Below are 25,135 nucleotides of genomic sequence, written 5' to 3'. Positions count from 1 at the left end.
CGGTATCTCACAGCCAAAGAGTTTTAAATGATACAAGCAAAGCAACACTTGCAGGAAATGGTAGTAACTTTTAACATACAAATAGTATAGTTGCAAAAATAATTTGAACCCTCCCTTTCCAGAATAAAGCCAGTGGTCAAAACCTGCTGCCACTGCCATGAGCTGGTGCCACTTTCACAGAGGTTGCTTTGTGCACCACACAGCACGCATCGGCGGTGCTTTTCCAGAGGGAGCCAGCTGCCCCTTTGCCCTACACTGCTATTTGTTATGTCCCCACAATAGATTCAACACGTGCTGGAAGGCTTCAGAAAACAAAAAAGCAATTGGTCACTCTGATACCTGACCAACAGCAGTTCCCAAATGGCTCTGCTGTGTACCTTCATCTTCAGGCTGGCAGCAGCCCAGGCTTGCTAATGGCATTGCTGATGCCTGACCACAGGCACATCTCCTCTTGAGAAATTAGCCTGTCTAGAAAAGGCTGACTGTAATCATTTTCACCAGAGTCCGTGATTTTTAAATGACACACAAAGAAAGATAGCTCCCTCATAATCTGGTTAAAGTGGTACTCAAAGTCAGTGCGAAGTTCTTTGGTTGCAGGGAAAACCCTGCAGTTCAGAGTTGCTTTTCTGCTTGAGCAGGACCTCTTCCCTCTCTCCAGCCTTTCACTTTCATATTACTTTCATTTTGTAATTCTGTTGCTGAATTCTTTAAAATGCTGCGCCATGCGCTTTTTATCTTTCCTGCTACCGACAGACCAGCACGCTCACACCAGTGTGAAGTGGCTGTCACAGAGGGCTGGCTGCCTGGGACGGGTTTGGTGTTCTCATGACACCAGCCAAGGTCTGAGACTTGCTGCAGAGGGCCAGGCGAGGGACCCAGCACTGCAGCACGCTGTCAGAGCGTGATGAGGTACTTTAAGGGCTTCCTAACAGAGCTAGATCGGAGCAGAGGTTCACGTGTCCGATCAAAGACAGGAAATGCTTGCCAAGACACAAAACTGCCCCGGTGATTACCTGCTGCGAGCCACCTGCAGCCTCCTGCCAGCCCACACCCTGCCCCTCACCTTCGCCGCCTCACAGGGCGCCAGCCCTGGCCGCCCCTGCCCACGGGAGGAATGCTGCTCCCACCAGAGTCCAAAGCCAGCCCTACCTTGCCCTAACCCTGTCAGGGGCATATGAGGTGACTGCAGGGCCGGCGTCCCTTGGTGTGCACAGCCCAGGCTCCCCTGCTCCCCTTACACTTTGTGCTCTCTCCCTTGGTGTTCACGCAACGCACCTGTTAATGACTGCCTCGGATTATAAACTTGATGTTCTATCAGCTAATGAGGACTCACAGAGTCCACATGGCCTCTCTCAGTCACTAGGCACTGTAAATTTAGATGAAGTACCCTGTTATTTCCCCCTAATGAGCATGCCCTCCCCCTGCAGTACAGAATGACGATGCTGCCCTCTGCTACACTGGCAGGTCAGTGGAGAGGAACCTCTCCCACTCCCTCAGACCTGCCTTGCCTTTTAAATCAGCTGGGACAAGCAGCCCAATACTCTCTTTTACCTGTACCTGAACGCACCCCCCCCTTTGTCTAGTTATTAAATGCCTGAACAAATAATTTACAATAATGATGTATGTGAAATACTATCTAGATATCCCAAATAAGAGATGTAGGCCTTCAGTGACTTTAAAATGAGATTATAACACATTACATCAGCAGACCATGCAAGAACATCAGCAGACCATGCAAGAACACAGTAGCTGGAATTATGCAAATCCCACCATTTCTTTTTTATGTTACTGCATACAAACATTCAGACATGAAGGTCAGAAAACCAAGTAGGTCATATATCTCATCCTAGCTGGGAGCATGCCTCACTTTAATACCATGCTTTGTTCATAAAGTATTTAAACTGAGCTGTGATGCTATGATTCATGAGCTGACACCCTGACAGCTGCAACTCAGGAAAAACTCCCAAGCAGGATTAGAGGTATATTGTACACAAGCTATTAAAACAGCTTATTTTCAGACAGGATACTGAACAAGTTCATTTGTGGTGTTGTTTTATGCAGTATTTCCTCAAACTAGGACTGAGAACAGTTTAATTCAGTTGAAATACAAAGTGACAAGGAAGGGAGCAGGAGTAACATAAGCACTATAAGGTATTATCTCACCCTCATCTCATTTTGAATGCTTCAGCATTTTAGCTTGAAAGAGAGCGCATGCACCATGAAGTGCTGCTACTGATGAATCACTAATCCTTCAAAGGGAAATTTCAGTGCCTGATGTGATCTGAGCGAGGCTACCACCTGCTTTGCACTGACACAGGTAATTTCAGTGGCACTGCAGCTGGAAAACATACCTGGAGGTTCAGGAAGCTGATTTTTTTTCCCTATCACCTGGCCCTTCGTCTCTCACCTTGCAACATCAAACAGCATGGTGTTATGTCAGTAAGGCTGTCTGCTCAGCAGCATTTTCATGGGGTCAGTCCTTGCTGCAGACCATTGCTAGCCCTCAAGTCCAGCACAGTACTGCTGCATCAGCAGAGATGCAGCATGGCACATTCACAGCAGAGGACAGCGGTCTTCTAACACAACTTTGGCTACAGAAGAGCAAACTTGCTTGTAAGATGTTCTCAGAAGCATTTTGCTTTAACTATCATGAGTTTAGTAGTCTTCACAACACTGCAGCTTCATGTATTCCCATTTATAAAGTGTATTTCCTTTAATACCAATGAACACTCCCATAACATTACGTTAAGAGCAATATTCACTTTGATATGAAGTGTTTCACTTTATAGAAAGCAGAAACCTTAATATTCACAATATTTTAACTGTGAAGGAATGAGGTAATATAAAGGCTATTCAACTGGTTACAAGTATGAGGACTTCTCTAACCCACAATAATCCATCCTTTCTTGGTAACCTATTCACTACTAGCAAGAAAAGTCAGTTAAAATCTTTTCTATTGTTTAAATTTATCTTTGTTTGTTTGTTTTTAACATGGCAGAATCTTAGAATAATTTTCACTTGGAAACTACAAGTATAATTCCAAGTATTCAAGAAAAAAAAAGATTGGCTAGAATGAGAATTTTATCTGTACTTAGTACAACTGAAGAAAAGTTGGCACTTGTAAACCTCCAATATAATAGTTTTTATTATTTTAATCTCAAGTTATTGTGTAATTATAAATAACCTCATCATAAAAATAATGCAGATGTAGTATGCAAGTCCTCAGCAGCGCTACATTTTAACAAATTAAAGAGATCAATATGCAAATTCCAGATGCACTCCTCACACAAATGTATTTAGTATATCCTGACGGGAAGATTAGAAATGTAAGCAAATCAAGAATGCAAGTTGTTCTAAGTATCTACTGCATCCCAAAATGCTCATCGTAAAGAATCGTGTCAAAATTCTCATTAATCCAACTCAACACAGTGATTTCTGAATAAACACTTCACTACACAAGAGAAAGAACTTGAAATTTAAATCACTTCCTATCTAAACTCACTTTGTAAAACACTATATACTACAAACTTCAAGAATTACGGCTTTCACGTACTTCTAAGCAAATGTCCCCCTCCTCCACAAAAAGAAATTAGTAGTTTTAGTTCTTGTTTGTAATCTCATGTTGGAAACAAAATGCCTCCTTGCAGAAAGGAGAAACACTTTTGGTTAAAAGCAAGCCAGAGTATTCTGTACATTAAAACCACATGCTCCATCGTTTACTGACTACATTCTTATTTACATTGCCATAGGTTTTTGGTTTTGCGTTAATCAGAAACATGCAATGCTGATTAAAAGCAGCTAAACTGCTCAATGAAAGCGGAAAACTTTACAGTGCCTAAATCTCTGTTTTGTTAAGAAAGAAATTAAGTCCACAGAAAGTCCAATTCAGTTGGAAATCTGTATGTTCAGATTTCAATTTTCAACAACAGATGAATCACAATTGCCTAGATGTAATTGTTTCAACAAAAAATAAGATGACACAAGAGAAGCTATTCCAAGCTTACAGAAATAGATGCAAAGAGTGCATGCATGATTAAACACATTCAAATAAAACACATTTTGCACTCTAAAACAAGACATAGTTTTGCTACCGAGTACTTTGCACAACCCACCAAAGCAATCAAGCTAAGCCTGTCTTTTAGGCAAGCAGTAGTTTTCTCCTCCGACAAGGGACACTGAAGAATGGTTGCAAAATTTTTCAGATGTTTTCCCAGATTTACGAGGAATATCCCCATAGATCATTTTCAACATATGGCAATATAATTAAACCAGACAATGCAGCATAACCCCAGCCCAAACCCTTTCTCCTACCTCATAAAACATATACAGAGAAAGCAGCGTGAGTCCGAGGTTGTAGACCACTAGAATACCCCTGCATGAAAATGGTTGTTTGTTCCGCATGTACTTTGGTCCTAGCCATACGATTAGTAAGTACAAGACTGAGAAGATAAAGGTAGGTGTATAATTCTCCAGAAGAAGCCATCCTTTTACTCTGGGGTCTGAAACAAACAAACAAAATTACAAACACTTAGATTTTTGTAAGTGGAAGAATTCAATGTGTCCAGAAAAATCTCTACCCAAGAATGCTTCCAGTGTCAGAATTATCAGAGATGAAGGAAGAACAGCAAATGCTTTCTATTAAGGGCCATGTTGCTAAGTATGAAAAACTTGCACAAACAAGATTTTAGTTATACAGTTAAAAAGAAATAATCCTCTTCCTGAAACAAAGGTATTCCTAAATTATTACCTAAATATTACAAAATACTCACTACTGTTCCACAACATCATTCATCCTGAATACCAAAGATGAATTTAAATTATAAAAAAGGCTTCAGTGATCTTTTCTCCCTTATTCTCTCAAATCAACCTTTCCAAATAGTACCCTTCTTATTTCCGTTCAGCAAGCAAAGCTAGGAGTGAAGTGCACACCGTTACAGGTATCAGTGGATGCTCCTGATCATTTTTTTCTAGTCTACATTGTACCAATACTAACCTCAGTAGATATCTAAATGTACTGCTCAGGATACTTAAATTTTGGAGTCCTTGTGTTAACAATGAAACACAAAACAGTCAGTCCAGTCTGACCAACCAGACCAGGTGGCAAAATGTCGGCTCTTCAGAAAAAGCATGTAGAGTGCTCAGAACAAGAGCACTTCAGAGGAACGCTTGAGGCAAACACATGGCACTTTTCTACATGGTCACTGATGACCTATAAGTGCATGGTCCAAGCCCAGTAACAGCACAGCATTTCCCTCCCTTCACCTGATTGCTGCCCAAAGGACAGAAACTGTGCTTACCCAATCATAAGCCAAAAATGTCTCCATTTTAAAGGAGTCAAACCTGGATCTTGATTGTAAGAAATGAGGCCTTAAAATGTAGGTTGGGAAACAGTTAAGGGAGCCTGGAAACTGTTAGCATTTGCTACCTTCATTTTCAAGACATGGCAAATACAGACCACATGCAAGCACAAACAGTAAGTTTTATCACATCATTTGAACAGGCTCAGCATGAAGATGAGTGCAAAGAGGGCACGGAGCAACTCAAAGCAAACAGAAGATACACTTTGAAGGACTGGAGGCTTGTTCCACAGCAGAACAGGAATTCCCTGGTAGATTTTGTCCCAGAAGGAAGAGGCATCACTGCAGGAGTTTCACTTGGAGAGTGAAAGAGGGTAAGAAGCAGTAGGAAAGATGCTACTGAAATAGCCAGAAGAAAGCACAAGCTACTGAGCAACACCACAGGGGTCAGCTACACACACCACCTACAAGATCATCTGAATCCTGGATGAAAGCCCCCACCACAAGGGCACCTCCTGCTCTGTTCCCACTGCCTCTCCCTTCTTCACACTGACCAGGATTTCTGCTCTCCATCCGTGAACCTTTTCCAAGTGAAAAACCCACCAAACCCACAGTTTGTTTAAAGAGGTTTTCAGAGAAGCACAGCTTTCTAAAAATCACAGATTTTTGTCAGTGAAAACTTGGTGAGCAGCTTTAATTGAAAGGGCAAGAGTATTTTTATTTCAAAATGCAAATTCAAACAGGTTTTTTTTTCTTCCCCAATACAATCTATTATTACCTTCTAAGAAAAAAAGTGCAAAGATCTGAGTGAGATAAGTAGGTCACTGAGGCTAACACCACCACACTTAACTGGTAGTAAAAAGAACAGCATTGCTGAACAACTAGCTGAACAGCTAGCAGCTCTTCAGATCAGAAAATTCCAAGCATTGAGAAGACATTTTTCATTTATTATAGGATTACACGTTTTGATGTTCTGCCAATACTAAGGAAAGTGGTCACCTTTCAAAGTGAGGATGTTAGAAATGTGCTTTCTTATGCTCTGGTGTCTACACTGTCATATCAGTCCTACTGTTTTATTTTTTGAAAAAGCTTACCTCTGGGTCCAAGCCAAACGTCAAGGTAGCTGTTGATTGTTTTATCCAGACGTTCCATTCTATAATCTGTTGAAATGGAAAGATGAAGAGAAAGTTAGTTCTTCAGCTGATGGAAACACTTCAATCATCTGAGTATCAACTGTAAAGGTCAACAGAGAAAATACTAATATACAAAAATTGCAGACAGGTAATGGAGATTACTAGAATATATCAAGTGCAGAAAGTTTACTCTAGTGTCAGAGAGCCACTGGTGTAAAAAGCTGCATTTTCCACTGAAGTATTTAATTATGGATATAGAATAAAAAAGGTTTAAAACAGTAAGTTCAGATTAACCTGAAATTCTGTGTCCCTCTAGTTCTGTATTTAAGAGTGAAAATACAGGATGACATCTTGCAAGGTCCCTCTGCAAAGAGGAGGATGAGGCTTGGACCTTAAGAAAAGCAGCAACATCGAAATTCCCAAATAAATACTACGAAGCTATTTTAACAAGGAACCCCAAATAGCTAGCAACACTAGCTGGGGAGAAAGAAGGGAAAGAAAATTGTAAAAACTGGCTCTGCTATCACTTTTATGAATAAGTGACTGATTACAGCTATGATTAGCAGCCCATAAAACTAACAGATGAACAACTCTGGGATGAATGACATAGAGGGTTGCAGAGGCGAGGGAGGAAAATATTGCAATTCACAGCATGAACATCTCCAGTTCCACAACTTCCTTACTGGCAAAACATTGTGAAATAAAACTCATCAAATACCAGTATAATAAAGTGATTGTGTCATCTGTCATCTCCTTACATAGCCAATATTTATTGGGAGAACCTGGAACACTGCAGTATGCAGGTCTGCTCTGCTTCCCTATGGTTAAAGCAGGAAAGAAATACATGAAATTGTTCTGGTAATTGTTCTTGTGAGAATGGGAAGAAACTTTATTTTTGATATATATATATAAAAAAAAACTCCTTCCAATTTCCTCTTTTCATCCAGAATTCCTTCCAATTTCTTCTAATTATTACAGATGCACTGAGCTTTCACTAAAAGAATTTTGCCCATTTTCACCAGGATAATTTTCACTTCTTGGTGTTTCTCTTCCCTTAAGTACTCATATTAACAGCAATTTTTAGTTACATGGAAATAACGTAAGCAGCACATAAGCTGTCAACATACCCACAGCGAAAACTGCAATAATTATGCAAGCTTATGACTCGCTGCCAACAACAAAGAAGTTCATCTTTTTTGGGGGGTAGTGGTAAAAGATGCGTTCACATCACTTGTTGTTCTATATAAACCTCGAGTTTGATTGAAAAACAACGATTTGTTATACCAACTCAGTTCGGTTCCTTAATGGTGTGTTATTTATTCTTGTTTGCTGGACCCTATAAAAATTCACATATGAAAATGAAACTAAAGCAGAAACAAAGCACGCCTCGCTATAGCAAAGAAGGCAAGAAACGAAACTCCATGGCCAGCCCTTTTCATAGAACTGGAAGAAACATTCATTCCCCAACAGGAGGCTTTCTGCAGAGGTCTCACTTCAGAGAGCTGCTACCCCAAGTAGCTTTTTGTTGCACTGTTAGCATACAGCAGACTGTTAAAAGGAGGAGTGAAGGGAAGAACTACTCCTGGTGTCAGTTTCCAGAATTTGCAGAAAAAAAAATATTTCAAAAGGAACTCATTTGTATAATGCACAGAGTGAAACAATCTGCTTTTGTTCCAGAGGGGGTCATGCGAAAATGCATCAAGTCTCCTGCCAATAACTGCACAACATTAAACACTGCTTCAACTGCAGCAACTACAAGGGCTCTTTTTTTCAACTGGAATAGTTTCCCAATTCAGAGGAACATCAACTTCCAGAAAAATTGAACCAGTTGCTATTTGAAACACTGTAACCGGCACATTTTCTAATGCTGAAAATAAACAAATCCTGCAGCTTGTCAAATACACAAACAGGTAACAAGCAATGCTCCTTTATCCAGATATCATCCCACAGCAAGGCACACAATTTGGTACCTAAAGTGAGAAAAGGCAAAAAAAATTACCCAATTATGTTACTTTGCTTTTTTAAACAGGTACCTTTACATACGTTATTTTTCCTAACCTACAGTGGCCAGGAAATGAACGATCCTCTCTGCTGCCAGGCACTCCATTACACTCTGAATGCATTGTCCTTTTAATGCTCTCCCAGTACACACCAAGATCATGGTAGTGCACCTAAATAAGCCCCATCAAGGTCATCCTAAATGAAGATAAGAAAGGTTCCATCCTAATTACCTGACTTTATCAGTTATGTTCGGTAGCATGAAACCAGCTCCTCTTTTCTCTTGCCCTATCATTTTTATGACTGTAAGTGAGCAGTTCAAAATTAATCAAAAAATTCATTAAGGCTGCTAGGAAAAGAAGTCTGTGATGCGCCCAGATCCATTTCTGCTCAGGTTTAGAACACAAACACCCTCAAGATCTCTGCTCACCAACACTGTGCCAAAGTTGAGCCAAACGTGTGTGCATTTTTATTTAGTTAAACCTGCTGGATAGTACTACAGGAAATTTCAAGTTACTATGAAAATCTTCAGAAGTATTAAAATATACTAAATGTCAGAAAATTACCAGAGGACTGGTCAGAATTCAGGGCTCAGGCATCTACCCACTCACAGGTGATACCCAACCTACCAAAAGTCAGAGGACTGTGGAAACTTAGAATCACAGAATCATTCAGGTTGGAAAAGACCTCTAAGATCATCTGGTCCAACCTTTAACCTAGTTCTGACAAGTCCACCACTAAACCATGTCACTAAGCTCTACCTCTACATGCTTCTTGAAGACCTCCAGGGATGGTGACTCCACCAGTTCCCTGGGCAGCCTGTTCCAATGCCACACAATCCTTTCAGCAAATACATTTCTCCTAATATCCAACCTAAACCTCCCCTGGTGCAATTTCAGGCCATTTCCTCTCATCTTGTTACTTAGAACTTGAAATGAGGTTAAAAGCATCGGATGGAAGCCATCGACCAGCACATGTGAAGGCTGTGAGATGTCACTTTGTGTTTTGCCACAAAAATCAATCAGAAATCCAAAAAGGGAACTGCTAACAAACAAGCTGGCAGAGAAGGAAGGGTGAAGGCCCTGTCAGCCTGGAGAAAGCAGCTGCGTGGTTGTAAGATGAAGGAAAAAATTCCCTCCCTGTCAAAATAATAAACACCTTTCCACACCCAGAGAAAAAGACATACAGTGCTAATTTGTTCACACTAGGAAGAGATATGTCATTACTTCAGGTTAATATTTTAAAGTATCAAGTCTCAGTTTCCTTGGTATATATACAACTTCTTCTGTGACTTGCATGCTGAGGCAGAGATACAGTATTGTCAGGCTGTAAAGTACCCGTTACAGATGATATATTATCAGAACACTTCATAAAGCTATCAAAAACCCAGACAACCACTGATTTCTCAAAACGAGATGAAGTTTAAAGCTGGCTGACAAGAGGCTGTGGTCTCGGCTGCTGCAGCTAGCTGCATGGCATCACCTGCCACGGCTGAGGCAAGCTGCATTCAGCACCAACAGGCCTGGGTTGAACACGTCAAAGCGGAGCTTCTGGAGGGAAGAAAGGTTGGGACAGAAGATACAAATTTTTAATTTATTTATTTTTTATTTATTTATTTATTTATTTTTTCCCAGCAGTTTGCTTTGTCCCTGGCCTCCTGAGGTTTGATGTTTCATCGTATGGATGAGGGTAGATTCACACTGACTAGGTGGTGTGGAGCGTGGACACATTCAAGTTACTCAGATGACACGGTTCATGAGAAAAATAATCCTATGTTTTTTAATTGGAACAGGAGGTGGAGTACCAAGCTGTTCCTAGGAGGACTGTAGATATGAACATGAAATGCAGAACAGAGGTGACTTTAACTTGGCCTTTGCCTTCATGTAGTAACAAGTACTGTTTCAAAGAAGCAACAAGCACATTGAGAGATCACATCTTTGACCTCCTCCATATTTTCAAAGCTATTAGGCATCTCTAGGCAACTCCGATTTTCATAAAACTATTCCCATGTCCTTTTAATTACCGCACTTCCAATTCTCCAACACAAACACAACAAAGGCCAAAGTTTCATCTTGCTCCAACCAGACTGAGGCCTGTCATAAAAATACATTTTTTTTTCCTCTTTTAAAATCCTCTGGACTTAATCTAAGTAGGGTTTTTGGACATCTACAGAACGTTTTGCATGCTCAGTATCCTTCTAGTGTGTTCACACATATCCTCAATACAGTGCAGGTGGAAAATCTGAATGATACTGAGCTGCTCGGTCTGAACGTGAGTGACCCTTGGCAGCTGAAAATACAGGCCAAAGGCTATGCTCAGCTATGTTTTTCTTGTTGAATTTTATTTATCAGTGTTTTTTGTACAGCCTACAAATACTGAGAACCTGCTCTTCTACGCACATCACGACTCCCCGACTGAAGAGCTACTAAACACTGCAGTATTTTACCAGCTTCTTCCCTTCAAAGGAAATTCTCTCTTACGCTTTCAACAGAAAACACATTCTGGTGGGTTTATGCCAAAAACTGATCTAAGAATTCTTGGTCCATCTTCATGTTGACTTTTTCCTTGCAGTAACTTCAGTTTCCAGGTCCAAAGACAAGTCACGGAAGCCTGAAGGTTTTCACCCCCTGCCCCACACCAACTTTTTTTTAAACAAACCAAGCCGCAGCAACAAAACATTTTGGGCTGGATGCTCAACATGTTAGAGACCTGCTCCCTTTAAGCAAGAGGCTTCGGCTTTCATCCTGCTGCTCCAGAATTCCCCAAAATAACAGAGCCCATTTATCAAATGTAAGTGCCTGAACTCGAGTTCCAAAAAAATCCCCAAATAGGCAACTAAATAATTGTCCTGACTTCTCAGCACAACGCGTCGTCAGGCCTGGCTGCTTGGCATTCTTGGAAATGGGCCATTTTCTCAGTTCTTAAATTAGGACTTAGGAGCCTAATTTTAGGTACTTGATTTTGAAAATGGTGAATGATGTTTTCTAGTTAAACTGATGTTTCCCAGTCCTTACCACTGCGGAGGTGGCTCCTCTTTTCCCTCTTCAGAAAGTCCAACCAGCCCCTCACCCAAAAACACAACCATCACACCGCTGTTTGCAAGTGCTCGGGTGCTTGACACTGGGAAGGCAGCACCAGTAAGCAAAGTTGGCAGCGATTACTGTCTCCTTTACCAAAGCCATCCAGATTCTCCTTCACATTCCCAAATCTTTCACTTTCACACATATTTTGTCTTCCAGCTTGCCACCAGCCCGATTCCTTTTTCTGCCTTTTATGAACAGGACTCGAGCATGCCTGATGTTGGCAGTGGAAGGAATTTTAGAAGAAGCCACAGTCCATATCGATCTGAAAGTGCAAGTACATTTATTTTATCTGAAACCATATGAAGTATGAGTGCTGTAGATTTTGCAGTTTATGCATTTTTTTGTGTGTGAAATGAAATAAACTAATTCTAAACTTTATTTTGCAACTGTATCTCTAGCAAAGCAATGCAGATTTTCAGCCCACCTTGCAGCAGTGGCAAATCATCCCGGCTGCTGCTGACTCACCAGGACTCAACAGTGCTGAGCTTTCATGCTCACCATCAGCACAAGCGTAATGAAGCTTAGAAATAAATTATGTGTACAAAACTCAGGGAAGTGTGGAAGAAAAAAAAAAAAAAAAAGGCAGGACAAAGGGGAGAAGCCAGTCTCAAGCAGTTTAACCTCAATGGTATTTCAAAAACTTTGAAAACAAAGGGAGTAAGGGAAAGCTTTGCTCAGTTAATTAGGGTGTGATTTCATGCCACTACCTTTTCCTGTCACCCCTCCCACTCCTTGCCAAATCCTTCAGCTGTGACTGCCTTCATACTGAAGCACAACTGTGGTAACTGAAGCATTTTACAGAACAGAAACGAATACGAGAAAGAATTCAGAATTCTGCAAAATATAATAATTAATTGTGCTTGATACCCCATACCTCATTAGACCAGAATCTAATCATGACATAGACAATAAAGACAAATCATAGATCCTTGCAGTTCAATTCACATTTTCAGCAGATCTAAACAAGTTCAAATTAGGATCTGAATGTCCTAAGATTAGGACGTTCACATGCATTTCATCCCTTTGCGGTCAACAGTTTGGCTGTGCTGTGGGACAACTTTAGCCTAAGGGAGAGCGCTAAGGACGATGGCCAAGTGGGAAAAACAAACTGGAAACACTGAAATAAAAGCACGGATGTGCTGAGAATAGGTGGAAAAGGGGTACACCATCACCTCTCAATCCCAGAAGGATGCATCCAGCTAGAAATAATAGTCTCCCTGTATTGTAAAGTCCCCATTAGCAGCAGAAAAGCTAGTACCCATCAGCGGTACAATAAAATGCTTTTTGCAGCAGCATGCATTTTCCAGGAATCGAGCATTCGACATGGTATCCTTTGCCCGGCCGCTGCGCCTATTATCCAGTAACCACAGAGCTGCTCATCACAGCTGCCAGCTTATAACGTTGTGGTGTTGGAGTCGTAAAGTGCACATTGCAAAAGTATTTACAGAAATCAAAGGAGGTGGAAAAAAAAAAAAAAAAGGCAAAGCACACAGGTTTATTCAACTGCTCTGTTTGGAATAGCACATAACTACAAAATGTGCAAGGACACCAGCAACTCCCTCTGGGCTGTTCAGAACTGATTTTTTTTTTTTTTTAAACGGGAAATAAATGAGGCAGAAGAGAGGACAAAACTGGAGCAAACTGCATTGGATGGGAATATACACACACACAGCAGAACAGTGGCAGGCTGACTGTTTTGGAAGTGAAGCTGACACACTGCGTTTCCTATAAAGCTTTGCTCCAAACCCCTCCTCACCCAGCAGCATGGAAGTACTTGGTAAACAGCTACTGTTTTAATGGGAAATTCTCTCTTTTTCAAAAGCTTTGCTGGTATTGCAATGGCAAAAATATTGCTAGCTGTAGTTTATTTGTTGCAAGGCAGCAACAAGCAGCCTGGGAAGCTAAAGAGAGCTGACAGAAAGAAGGAACCAGGAGCTAAGTCCAAAGGGCCATAAGGACCACAGCTTTCATTTCGGGTCTCCTTCCTCTCATTCAAGTGCCACCTGCATCAAGGACTGCAAAATTCCTCTGTTAATAAAGTAACTTCTCTAACTTCAGACTGTGCTTATCACTCGAGCCAACATTTGACACGCAGAGGAGAAGATAAAGGCCTGGTCCCTGAAGCCGTTTGTAATGAGCCTTCTTGATGAAAACACCAGAGCCCCATCACACACATGCACTGGCACTGAGCTCTATCAGCGATACACAGGGAAGTTATTTTCTAGCAGCAGAGCCAACAAAGTCCAAAGGACAGAGAAGACCAGCCTTGCATGACCATGATGAGCACCCAGCACCAGCAGCAGAGTTCAAGGGTACTGCACAGCTTTAGCAGAGTGAGCTTCAGCCCTTTTTTTTTTGAATTCCCCTATCATGTCATTGCACATATAAATTTTAAAAATCATTAAAATAGCAATATAAAGAGTTGCAAATGGAGCCATGTGAACCTTCATTTCCTCCAGCACCCCACTGCAGTGTCACTGACCCTTTCTGAGCCTGGCGGACACAAAGATAACACTACACTATGCTATTCTGATGAGTACTGGGATAACACAGCACACAAATCCAAAACCAGGATGCCCTGCTGAGCTGTGTAGCTACAGCCCATGATCAGATGGGTAAACAATACCTTCTTGAGGACCAGTTGTGCTCGGGAAACCAAATCCCATTGAAAAAACATCTACACAACCAAGTCAACATTAGGCAAGTTGCTGCACATTATTTATTTGAGTGCTTCTCTGATTTCCATTGAGCATGGGTTGCCAGGGGAGATGGGAAATTCCCCAGTGGAATACCAGATGCAGAAAAATACATACAATACACTGCAATAGCTATAGTCCTCAAAAAGAGCGAGTTTCTATAGTTTTACCTAAAGGAAGAAAAGATGCTTATTGACACCGTAAACCCAGCCCACAGCTTATCTTGCTGCCGTTTATTCACGTAGCCAGCCACACTATGAGAAGTCACTCTCGAAACTTTTGCATTCTCCTGCTGTACCCCTGGAAGACACGAGTTAATCATCATGGTTGCAGCTGCACTGGTAGTTGGTGCCTTCATTTTAACACACTAAGTATCCAGCCCAGCAGCACCATTCACTACACACAGTTGTGCTATCAAAAAGAGTCAGGCAAGCATGAATGACTGCTTGCTTTAAATACAAGAAGGTGCCAAAGAAGTTCTCAGAATGGTGGGAAAAGTAACATGGAGAAGAGAAGAAGGAAGAATATTTAGGGTACCACCGTTAGGCTATGGCAGCGTGATGCTCAGAACAAAACCCTGCAGCTAACGAATTCTGCAAATGCTTTCCTGGCATGGTCTCTGCATTGAAGAATTTTTAAATTTCCTTGATGAAATGGTTGACTCATGAAACGCAGACCTAAGTCCTGTTAAACCCCCTGCCTTTAAAACAGTGCAAAAATACAGTGCTCATCACTCAGAAAAGCAACTGCCTTTGAAGCATTCAGATCTTACTCTCTTTTCCACGGGACAAAGGAGTTGAAACTCATCGGTGGAAGACAAGATGTCTTCTTCCTGCCCAGCAATTACAAGCAATGTCAGAAGCAAAGACATGTCCTAGTAAAGGGGCAGAGGAAGAGGAGACAGGAGATTTCTTACAGACACCTCATTCTCATCACTGCCTCCTTTCCCTTCCTGTACAACATGGGCACCTGGCAGCACTTCATTTACAGATTTGCTAATAAGCCCAGCGGGCAGCCAGCTGGCAGCATTTCTCTTACAGAAGCTGAGAGCTGGGGGGGGGGCTGAAGAGCTTTAGGATATACCTGTGCGTGACCTTACACTGGCTTTGTGCTCTGCTGCCAAGAACCAGCATTTGATATGGGGCACCAAGTCAACAGCCTACCAAGGGCTGCTGGAAGGATGACTGACTCCTGGATTAACTGGGAAAGAAAGCAATTCTACCTGTAGATTTCCTGCTTTTGATGCTGGCAGCATTTTCATACTGCTTCATCAGAAGACCCTGCTCCAGGATGCAATCCTGCGTGTCTTCTTGTTTGCTTTTGGGTGAGAAAGAACAACCAACAAAGGGGAAAGACAGTTGTGGTAAAGCTTGCTGTGATCTTATCACTGATTCTTTCTAAGAACTTTAAAAAGGTTACTCAAAGGAAAAACACTGTCTGCAACATCCAGCAGCTGCCAAGCCATTCTCCACAAGTTCACAATAGAAAAAGTTCAGGCACCTGCAGAATCCAGCAGGGAATTCCAGCACAATGATTTTCTGTCCTATAAAGAGGAAGATGCCCCTATTTTTAAAGCAAAATTAGAAAACACTATTCAAATAAGGCCAAAATGAAACGCACTGTACACACTGCATTTTACATGTGAGAAAGGTTCTGGGGGAAAGTGCAAGAACTGCAGGCAAAAAAAAACAAAAAAATGTAAATAACAAAAGGTCATACAAAATATGTTAATGTCATGCAGAGCTAGCTTGTAGAGATGTCTTAAACACAATTATTATAGCATGAACTGACTGATTATTGCACCATAAAGAGCAGCCGCAAAAAAGAGATAAAATGTTCAAAATACAAAATGAAGCAGAATTTAAAATGCATCACTATCTTTCAGTCCTGAAAAACGCAGGCCAAGGGATGGACTCAGTCCAAGCCAGCTGTGAGAGTGCAGGGCTTAAGGTGAAGGAGGACAAAGTGAAACATCAAGAGAATGCACAGCTGGGGAGTAAAGATCGACTTCGTTAGCTGGTGTTGGTTGACAAGCAGCTCAATGCGAGCCAGCAATGTGCACTTGCAGCCCAGAAAGCCAACCGTGTCGTGGGCTGTATCAAAAGCAGCGTGGCCAGCAGGGTGAGGGAGGTGATTGTCCCCCTCTGCTCTGCTCTCCTCTCGTGAGATCCCACCTGGAATGGTGCCTTCAGCTCTCGGGCCCCCAGCACAAGAAGGACATGGATGTAAGTCCAGAGGAAGGCCACGAAGATGATCAAGGGGCTGGAGCACCTCTCCTATGAAGGAAAGGCTGAGGGAGCTGGGGTTGTTCAGCCTGGAGAAGAGAAGGCTCTGGGGAGGCCTTTACAGCAGCCTGCCAGTACCTAAAGGGGGCCTACAGGAAAGCTGGGGAGGGACTGTCAGGGGCTGTAGTAACAGGACAAGGAGTAATGGCTTTAAACTAAAAGAGGGGAGATTTAGATTAAATATAAGGAGGAAACTCTTCACTCAGAGGGTGGTGAGGCAGTGGAAAAGGCTGCCCAGAGCTGTGGATGCCCCATCCCTGGAGGTGTTCAAGGCCAGGCTGGATGGGGCTTTGCGCAACCTGGTCTGGTGGGAACCACATGACATTAAAAGTCCCTTCCAACCCAAACCATTCTGTGAGGAGGCAACTTAAATGCTTCATTTTATCTGCAAAAATATTCCAACAGAAAAAGAGACAGTGAAAAGAAATACACAGAAATTTATAAAAAGCTAAACACAGGGCTTCGGGTGAATATGACCAAAAACTACTACTATACAACAGTCAGTCTGCACATAAAGACCATAGAAGACAGAGGGGATACTCATCAGTATCTTAACTCTCAGTGTTAAACTGCATTATACTGTAAGAAAGAACAATCTAACTCCTTAGTAGTGATTTGAGACAAGCCTTGAGTACAGCAGCCCAAGACTGAATTTCAATGACTTTCATTTCTGATAATTCCAAACAGTTTAACTCAATGCCCAGAGCTTATAATTAAATTCATTACATAGGAAAAACACACTGCTAGATAATTAGGAAGTGATTTATAAGGGAAAATGAAGCTTTCTCCTTTCTGCTTACAGCAAAGTGAAAACCTAACCTACGTTACATTTTATAAACACTAATATTTTGCCAAGAGTGGAAGATGGGAAAGAATTAAGTTGTGCTTCATTAGCCACTCTTGTAAAGCAACTATTCAAACTCTAGGAAAGCTATAAGCTCTTTAGTCTCCATAGCAGAACTTTGTGCACACCTATAACATGAATAGTAATATATTAAAAGTTGCTCAGGAAGCAATGCAAAACCTTTGCATTCTGCAGTGCACCTATTTTGTATATGTTTTGTACAGACTGTGTAGGATACTGAATGTTTCAGACAACAAAATTGCTTATTAATAATGTTGGCAGCTCTGTGAAAGTTCCCCACCAATCTCTTGCTACAACCATGACTATTTTTCATGTATACTAAAAGCAAAACATGCTTTTGTCCAAAATAACCTCTTCCATGAACCAAATTTTTAAACATTAAAAGACGATGCTGGTGGCTGGAGGCTGTTGTTCCACAATGTTTTTATCACCATGAAATGCAAGTCCTACAAACAGGTGTGCCATCTCTAAAATAAATTACAGAAAAGGGACTCTTTGTTTAGGTAGACCTGCTATTCCAGGTGAGGAAAGCTAAATGCTGGAGTTCACAGCCTCACACAGCAACCGTTACGTGGTGGAGGAACAGAGAAAGAAAAAAAAATTGTTTAACATCCTGTTCACTTGTTCACAATGAGAATAGCTCAAGGTGGGGATTTGGTTGGGCTCTTGGCAGAGAGGAACCACGCCTTTCACTCGCCGATCACAGCCCAGGACTCCCACATCGGGTCAGCACAGACCCCAGCCCTGCTCGCTTGTTTTGCAGAGCAACCTCCCCGAGCACCAGCTGAATCAGCTTTTACAAGCCAATGCTGGAAAAACAGGTAAGGAGAACAATATAGAAGAGAGAAAAGGCACAGCAAGGAAAAATGAAAGGGGAAGTGGGGTAGAAAACCCCTTAACTTTACTGATGATCTGCTGCATGCACACGCTTGGCAGTTCACTCACAGTCCCCAGCACTGTAGGTTCAGATACAGCTGTCTCCTTCAAAGGAAGCACAGCACTAAAGCATACACATCACTCCAAAATGACCATTTTTCACACACTCTATATGGTGGCTAAAACCTGGTGAAATCCCCATGTTCTCACAAAGTGTGTCCCTGAGGGCTCAAATCTATATCTTAACAGCTTCTTAAATATCTATTTTGACAGGCAAAGCCAGTCCACACAAACACGTAGAGACCTGACCTGTACTACATGCAACTGACGCCTAGGTTTGTGCACCATTTGAGCCTGATGTGTATTTTGTAAAACCCAGAAGCATTTAGCAAGCACAACTGAAAATTCACGATAGCTTTGCAGTTACTCAACTAGAGCTTATACTTGAATACATTATCTAAATGAGCTCTGCACTGAAGGCAGAAGAAACAAGTCAATTAGGTGGTCAACTTCAAAAAAATGATAGAAAAACCTTTAGAAATAACATTAGCGATCCCTTCCTGTATCTTAATGCAAGCACTTAGCAGCGGTGATAGAGCAAGAAATCAATATAAAAGATAAAGAAGTATCAACGCATGTTATTTTTGTTCTGCAAGGCATTGTCAGGCTCACAGCTTGCCTTTGCTTGCTTCAAAGGCAGCTGATGATGGCTTTGAAAGGGCAGAAGAAAGGGTAACGAAGTTAAAGGTTTCGGGAACCTGCCAGGTAGAAGCAAAGCACTGAGTACTGCCTCAAAGACCTCTGGAGGTTTCAGGACTACTTGGGAACCTGATAAAGGCTGTAAAACCAGAAGACAGAGCTAGAGCCATGTGAAGTCTCACCACAAGGGGTACGACACCACCATCGGCTCTAAAAATGGCTTATTTCTCTGCCAAATTCTTACATATAAACAGCTATTGCATTACCAGGGCAATAATCTACACCAAAATCCAGTAACTTTTCTGGGACAACTCTATTTCTTTTTTCCCCTTTTTTCCCCTCCGTTTGGAAAGACAACAGGCAGGGCTTCCCAAACGTAGCAGGAGTAGGAGTAAGACCTTATCGACTTGCCTGGTGTCTTCTCCCTCCATCACCAGGTATTGGGTCTGCCACCCCATATATCGCTAGTGCTCCCCTATGGTTATGTTTCCCATACCCCTTATGCTACCTTTTAAGAAAGTGATGGGCATGCTTGCCCAGAATTTCACCGTAAACATTGACTACCCTGCAACTGACACAGCATTATTAGCATGTGCACAAAAACACAAGCATAACTCCTGTAGTGGCCTCCAAAGCCAAATCCAGCTTCATGTCCCTCTACCCACAGTTGTCCTACAACTACCACATAATGAATAAACTGAACGTACATGCATTTAGCTAAGTGCAAGAGCCACACAAAAACTGCCATGTGAGTTAAACTTCAGCAGGCAGGAAGGTTTCTCAAGTTTCTTTTTCTAAAGGGCAGGGTTAAGCACCGCAGAATGTCACCCTGCGAACTGGTTAACGGTTTAATTATTGTTATTTAAGTCAGAGGTTCTCCCTACTGTTTGGCGAGGAGATGGAGATCATCAGCACTTCTAAAAGCCAGCTGGGAACAAGGAATAATCCTTCAGGAAAAGGTTAACAGAAGCTTTCTGATTAAATTGCATGCATAGAAATAACATGCCCAAGGGGAAGCCTACAAAGATCACGGTACAAAGATTTACAGTTTCCCAGATCTTGACTGAAACCAGAGCTGAGGACACAGGACCAACACATGACCCACACCCCTATGCTCCAGTAAGTCTACTGATAGTTGACAAAGTAGCCAAAAACCTACAAGCAGATATTTTTGCCCATTTCTTACAGCTTCAAAACCTGGTTTGCCCCTACCTAAGTACAAATACCACGGTTTGAGTTTATTTTGCAGGCTGGTGGCAGGTAGTGCTTGCTGGAATAGCCTCAGAGTTGGTGGAGGAGCTCTTCCACCAGGCCATGGTCTGCTCCAAGCCTGCCAAACCCACACCAGTGCCTGTAGGGCACCCAAGGGATGACAGCATCTCCCCGTCACCAGCCTGAGCCAGGGACCCCTTTGGCAGAGGGGCAAAGACTGCCTTCGTCTTCCAGGCTCCCCGGCAGGTTTGTAACAGTATTAACAAAACAAACAAACAAGCATGGGCACAACGGGCAGCAATGCAAATATGCATGTTTATGAATTAATTAAACTTATAGAATACTGTGATGTGTATTAGGTCTCATAAGCCTTAAGGCAATATTCTGCAATTTTGTACCTGCTAGTTTTGGTCTGTCATGGGTAACATCCCTAGGAATTGTGACACCAACAGAAACATCTATCAGCACACGCATTCCTCAAAAACTTGCGTGTTATTTGAACTCAAGCCCATCTCCTTCGCTTTACAGCAGAGCCCTCAGCCTGTGCATGAGAAGAGAGCCCTTATCCTCCAGTCACAGCAAATACAGCTGGCAAGAAGAATAACAGTTTTCTCAAGGTCACGAGAAGGAGAGAGAGAGAGGAGCACTTTGAAGCGATAGCAGAAGGGGAATAGTCACTTTGTTTAAACGACTGGCCACAGACCCTCAAGGATGCGATTGCGTAGGAATCACAGTGCACGGCAGAATTTAGAACTGCAGGAAAGATAAGTTTATTCCATGTCTGTTCTTGCTTTTCACAAGCAAGTCTTGTTTCCCGAAAATATTATTACAACTTAGTGTGTTTAGTCATCGCCCAAAAAACATCCCACTTGGCAGACAAATGTTCAGCACGGAGCCTTAACACAGAGGTCAATTAAATCCAGACAGCTGTAGTATAAATATAAGTTCCTCAAAGGTTTTTATATTTCTACCTCCTCGATATGCCCTCGATAATGACCTCGATATGGTCATTAAAGAAGCTATCACTACCGAAGCATAACCTATACAGCTAATAATGCTTTAATAGGGGCATGCAAAACATCAGATGCAATGGGATGATGCTGAGACCCGATCCCAGTTTACATTAGTGAGTTCAGCAGAAGCAGGGTGATTCATTTCTTCCTGGAGAAGTGACAACTACATCTAGCAGCCTGCATCCGTAAAAACTGTACACCTGGTGAGGGAATTTATTAGACTGCCATTGTGCTTTCCAAATGCTCGACACTTTGTGCTTCGCGTGAGTCAACCATTTGATCGAGGAAATTAAGTAATTCTTCAGCGCACAGACCGCGCTGGGAAAGCGTTCACAAAGCGCATACTTTGGACAAGTTTGTTCCTGTGCTCTTATTTACCCCATCAGATAACCCGTCCTAAACAACACACAAACAGGGAAACCAAGGCAGTAAACTTCAGGGAGTAAAACTAATCTGAGCAGAGTCACTGCACACATAGTCCATAGCCAGTCTGGTGGCAGGTAGTGCTTGCTGGAATAGCCTCAGAGTTGGTGGAGGGGCTCTTCCACCAGGCCGTGGTGGAAGAGGCATCTTGGTAGAGAGGCATAAGAGGCATCTTGGTAGACAAAAACACGGTGGCAGCCACCTGAGCACGGCACCCGAACAGCACTCGGCAAAGCAGCTGAGCTGGAAGCCAGCTTCCAAACAGACCAGCTTCGACGCAATTCCGTAATTATTCTCTTCATTTGCCTGCACGTGATCGGACGCGTGTGATCTTTAAGGGGAAAAGCGTTTCTGACGCTAGCATGCAGAAGCCCTTTGGACTGCAGGAACAGCGCGTTTGGGAATCACAACACAAATCAGAGAGTACACGGCAGATGACAGGACAGCCACAGATTACAAGGCTTGTTGTCAGTTTTGTGCAGTGTTTTGAAGCCTGAAAGGCATACAGTAAGCATCATTTTCTTAAGTCGAACGGCTTAAAAGCATGTGTTGCATCCTGGAAGGATATAATCTTGCAGTTTACAGACAGGAGGATGTTGCTGCGAAGTTTAGGCCAGCAGCCTCAAAGCACTCACATGTTTAAACAGCTTTAGGGATCTCGCTATGAGACTAATTTCAGACACTGGAATGAAAGAGGACCAAGATTAAGAGGACAAAACAGGCAAGTTGTTTGGCTGCTCGGGGGAGAGGTTATGGCAAAAAGCACCAGAATAAATACGCGCCTCCATGACCTCTGCAAAGAGCTGGCAAACCTAAAGAGGAACTTCAGTACCTCAGAACAGGCACAGGGTCAGCTCGTGCACGGCCTCAAAGCAGCACGGCGCTCACAGGAGAAGGGAAGTAAAGCAAGAAACGAGACGCAGAAGTATTTCCCTGGAGGTGTTCAAGGCCAGGCTGGATGGGGCTTTGGGCAACCAGGCCTGGTGGGAGGTGTCCGTGCCATGGCACGGGGTTGGAGCTGGGTGGCCCTGGCTCCTCAGCAGCGAGGCAGCACCCCGGCCTCTGCGACAAACCCTCACCACGGGCAGTAAGGAGCCCACCAGGACCCTGACTGCTCCTAAGGGCTCTTCAGGTCTTCTCACAAAATATTTCCCTTAGGTGATGCACAGATGGCATTAATCGGGACCATCGAGACCACCAGGCAGGGGAAGGCAAAGGCAGCGAGTGCTTTAACCTGGCGAGAGCTCCTCTACTTGAGCACTGCCTCTGCACGGGTGGGTTTTTGAGCTCTGCAGCAACACAAGTGTTTCATGTTGCAATGCCTGTGGCCCAGAAATGAGGAAGGTAAAGGAACCAGGTCTGCTTGTTGTGTGAAAGCATTTAACCAGTTATCAACTGAGCAAAACATACAAAGACCACACTCCTACCCAGGCAGCTCTGATGCACTCACAGCACTGGGCTTTCCACCTGTCACCACCCAAAAGGGAACACCACAGGCAGTTTGGAAACCTGAAACGTTCCGTTCTGCAACCAAAATACCAGAATTTTCACACACATTTCCAAAAATCTGCTCCCAGTGAGCTGCAAAATGAGCAATTCAAGTTAGTGCCCAGCAGCCTGCCGAACGTGCGGTGTTATTTCCACCTGACACATTTACACGTTTTGTTGTCCTGCTGAGGGCACCTTCTCTAAGATAATTCCTCTTGTAAGCAACGTAAAAGGAAGGTCAGCAGGAAAAGAAGAGATAAGAGGAGAGAATTCAAAATATTTTATTTCAGCTCCCACTGCACTAAGGGCGAGGAATGCAGCAGGAGGAATTCTTGCTGAGAGACGTGAAGGCAACAACAACTTACTAAAAATACTGCACTGAGCATACCCAGAGGCCAGTCAGAGAGCACATCAGCTAAAAAACCCTACGGATGCCGTGCTTACACTGCAAATACACATACATCGAGATACTTCATCTACAGCTGCTATGTAAAATACCCCGAACTACACGAAGTGCAATTGCCTTTTACAAGGGACACGTGCTTCCAGCAGGCATCGCTGGTGCTGTTTGCAAGGCATCCAGCCCAGAACCCACAATTCTGGCATTGTTTTGGGGCCACGAGCCCCATTGGTGGGTGTCACTGAGGACAAGCCCATTGCTGACCTCGGTGGTCCCTTTTTCACCTCCCTCGGCTCCTGGGGAGCTGGAAGGGGACTCCCACCGAGCTGACCCCCGCCAGCTACAGGCACCGGAGGTTTTGAAGGGAAATCCTCGCTCTGTGCACACAAACACCCCAAAAGACACAACCACGCTGGGGCCATCCCCAGCCAGCTGCGTGCTGAGCTCGAGCCCCGGCGAACACCACCACCACCACGTCCCCCTCACCCTGGGAGCGACCTGACCCCAAACTTTGCCCCAGAGCCCTGGCAGGAGCAGCCCTGCGCGCTCACCCGCTCCGTCTCCAGCCGCAGGGCGTGCTGCCACCGCACAGCGCGGGTTGCCGAGGCTTCCTGTCCGGAAGCATCCTCCATGCAGCAGCACCCGCTGCTTCGGGGGCTCCTTCCCTTCCCCGCCACTTCTTAGCCTCCTACCCCCCAGCACCAGCACCAGCACCCGCACCCCACTCGGGGTTTTCCCCCGCTCCCCACGGCACGGGATGCTCGGAGCCACGCTCAAGCCACATGGGGAGCTTGGAGGCCGTGTGTCCGTGCATCCGCCCGTGTCCGTGCATCCGTCCGTGTCCGTGTGTCCGTCCGTGTCCGTGTGTCCGTCCGTGTCCGTGTGTCCTTCCCACGGGCCAGCCCGTGGGAAGACACGCGTGGAGAGGTTATAGGGACAAGCGGAACTCCCCCCCCTTCCCGCGCGCGTCTTCTTAATTTTTTTTTCCTTTTTTTTCATGCCCCCCCCCCCCCCCCCCCCAAGGACTTCCCGTGCCCGGGCAAGGCGCAGCCCCAAGTTGGGAGATGCGGTAGCCATGGCGATGCGGGATTGCATCATGCTCCCCAAGCTGTCTATGGGGGGACGCCCCCGGCTGTCCCCCCCGCGCCCCATCCCCGTCCCAAACCCCAAACCCACCCCAAAACACCCCAAAACCCCGTGCCCCCCCCCACCCCCGGGCCGTACCTGGGGCGCGGGCGGCACCGGCCGGCACTGGGCGCGCTGCGGGGCCGGGGGGCGGGGCCGGGGGCGGGGCTTGAGCGGGGAGGCCCCGCCCCCGAGCCGCCCGTGGGCTGACTGTGACGTCACGGTGGTGCGGGTGGGGAGAGGGATGCGAGGGGGCGGGCGGGGAGGGAGGGGGGTGCGCTATGACGTCATGGGCGGCGGGGGGCCAATCGGGCGGCGGTGGAAGGTTCGGGAGAGGTTTGGGACCCTCCCGGCCACGCCCCCGGCGGTTGGCGCCGAACCGGGACGAGACGGACGGCCCCGAACGGCCCCGAACGGCCCCGAACGGCCCCGAACCGCCCCGCGTGTGGCGGAGGGGAGGGCAGCCCCGGGGGCTGCGGGGACAAAATGGAGCCCGCAGCCCCCATCTTACCCTCGTCCCCCACGTCTGCCTCTCTTAGGCT

The 25,135-nt window shown here is 44.3% G+C and overlaps 1 protein-coding gene across 1 annotated transcript in view; it reads right to left on the bottom strand.

The window, feature by feature from the left end:
- ELOVL5 (ELOVL fatty acid elongase 5) overlaps positions 1-24,836 on the bottom strand; it is a 35,011-nt gene extending 10,175 nt beyond the window's left edge. Inside the window, exons 1-3 of the mRNA XM_035320852.1 lie at positions 24,693-24,836; positions 6,392-6,457; positions 4,312-4,499 (exon numbers count right to left, since the gene is read on the bottom strand). Of these exons, the coding sequence (XP_035176743.1) occupies positions 4,312-4,499; positions 6,392-6,449 (246 nt within the window). The 5' untranslated portion in view covers positions 6,450-6,457; positions 24,693-24,836. The remainder of the gene's footprint in view (positions 1-4,311; positions 4,500-6,391; positions 6,458-24,692) is intronic.
- Between the last annotated feature and the right edge of the window lie 299 nt (positions 24,837-25,135).

Source organism: Oxyura jamaicensis, chromosome 3 (assembly GCF_011077185.1).
Source record: "Oxyura jamaicensis isolate SHBP4307 breed ruddy duck chromosome 3, BPBGC_Ojam_1.0, whole genome shotgun sequence".
NCBI lineage: Eukaryota > Metazoa > Chordata > Aves > Anseriformes > Anatidae > Oxyura > Oxyura jamaicensis.
This window is presented reverse-complemented; position numbering and strand designations above follow the sequence as displayed.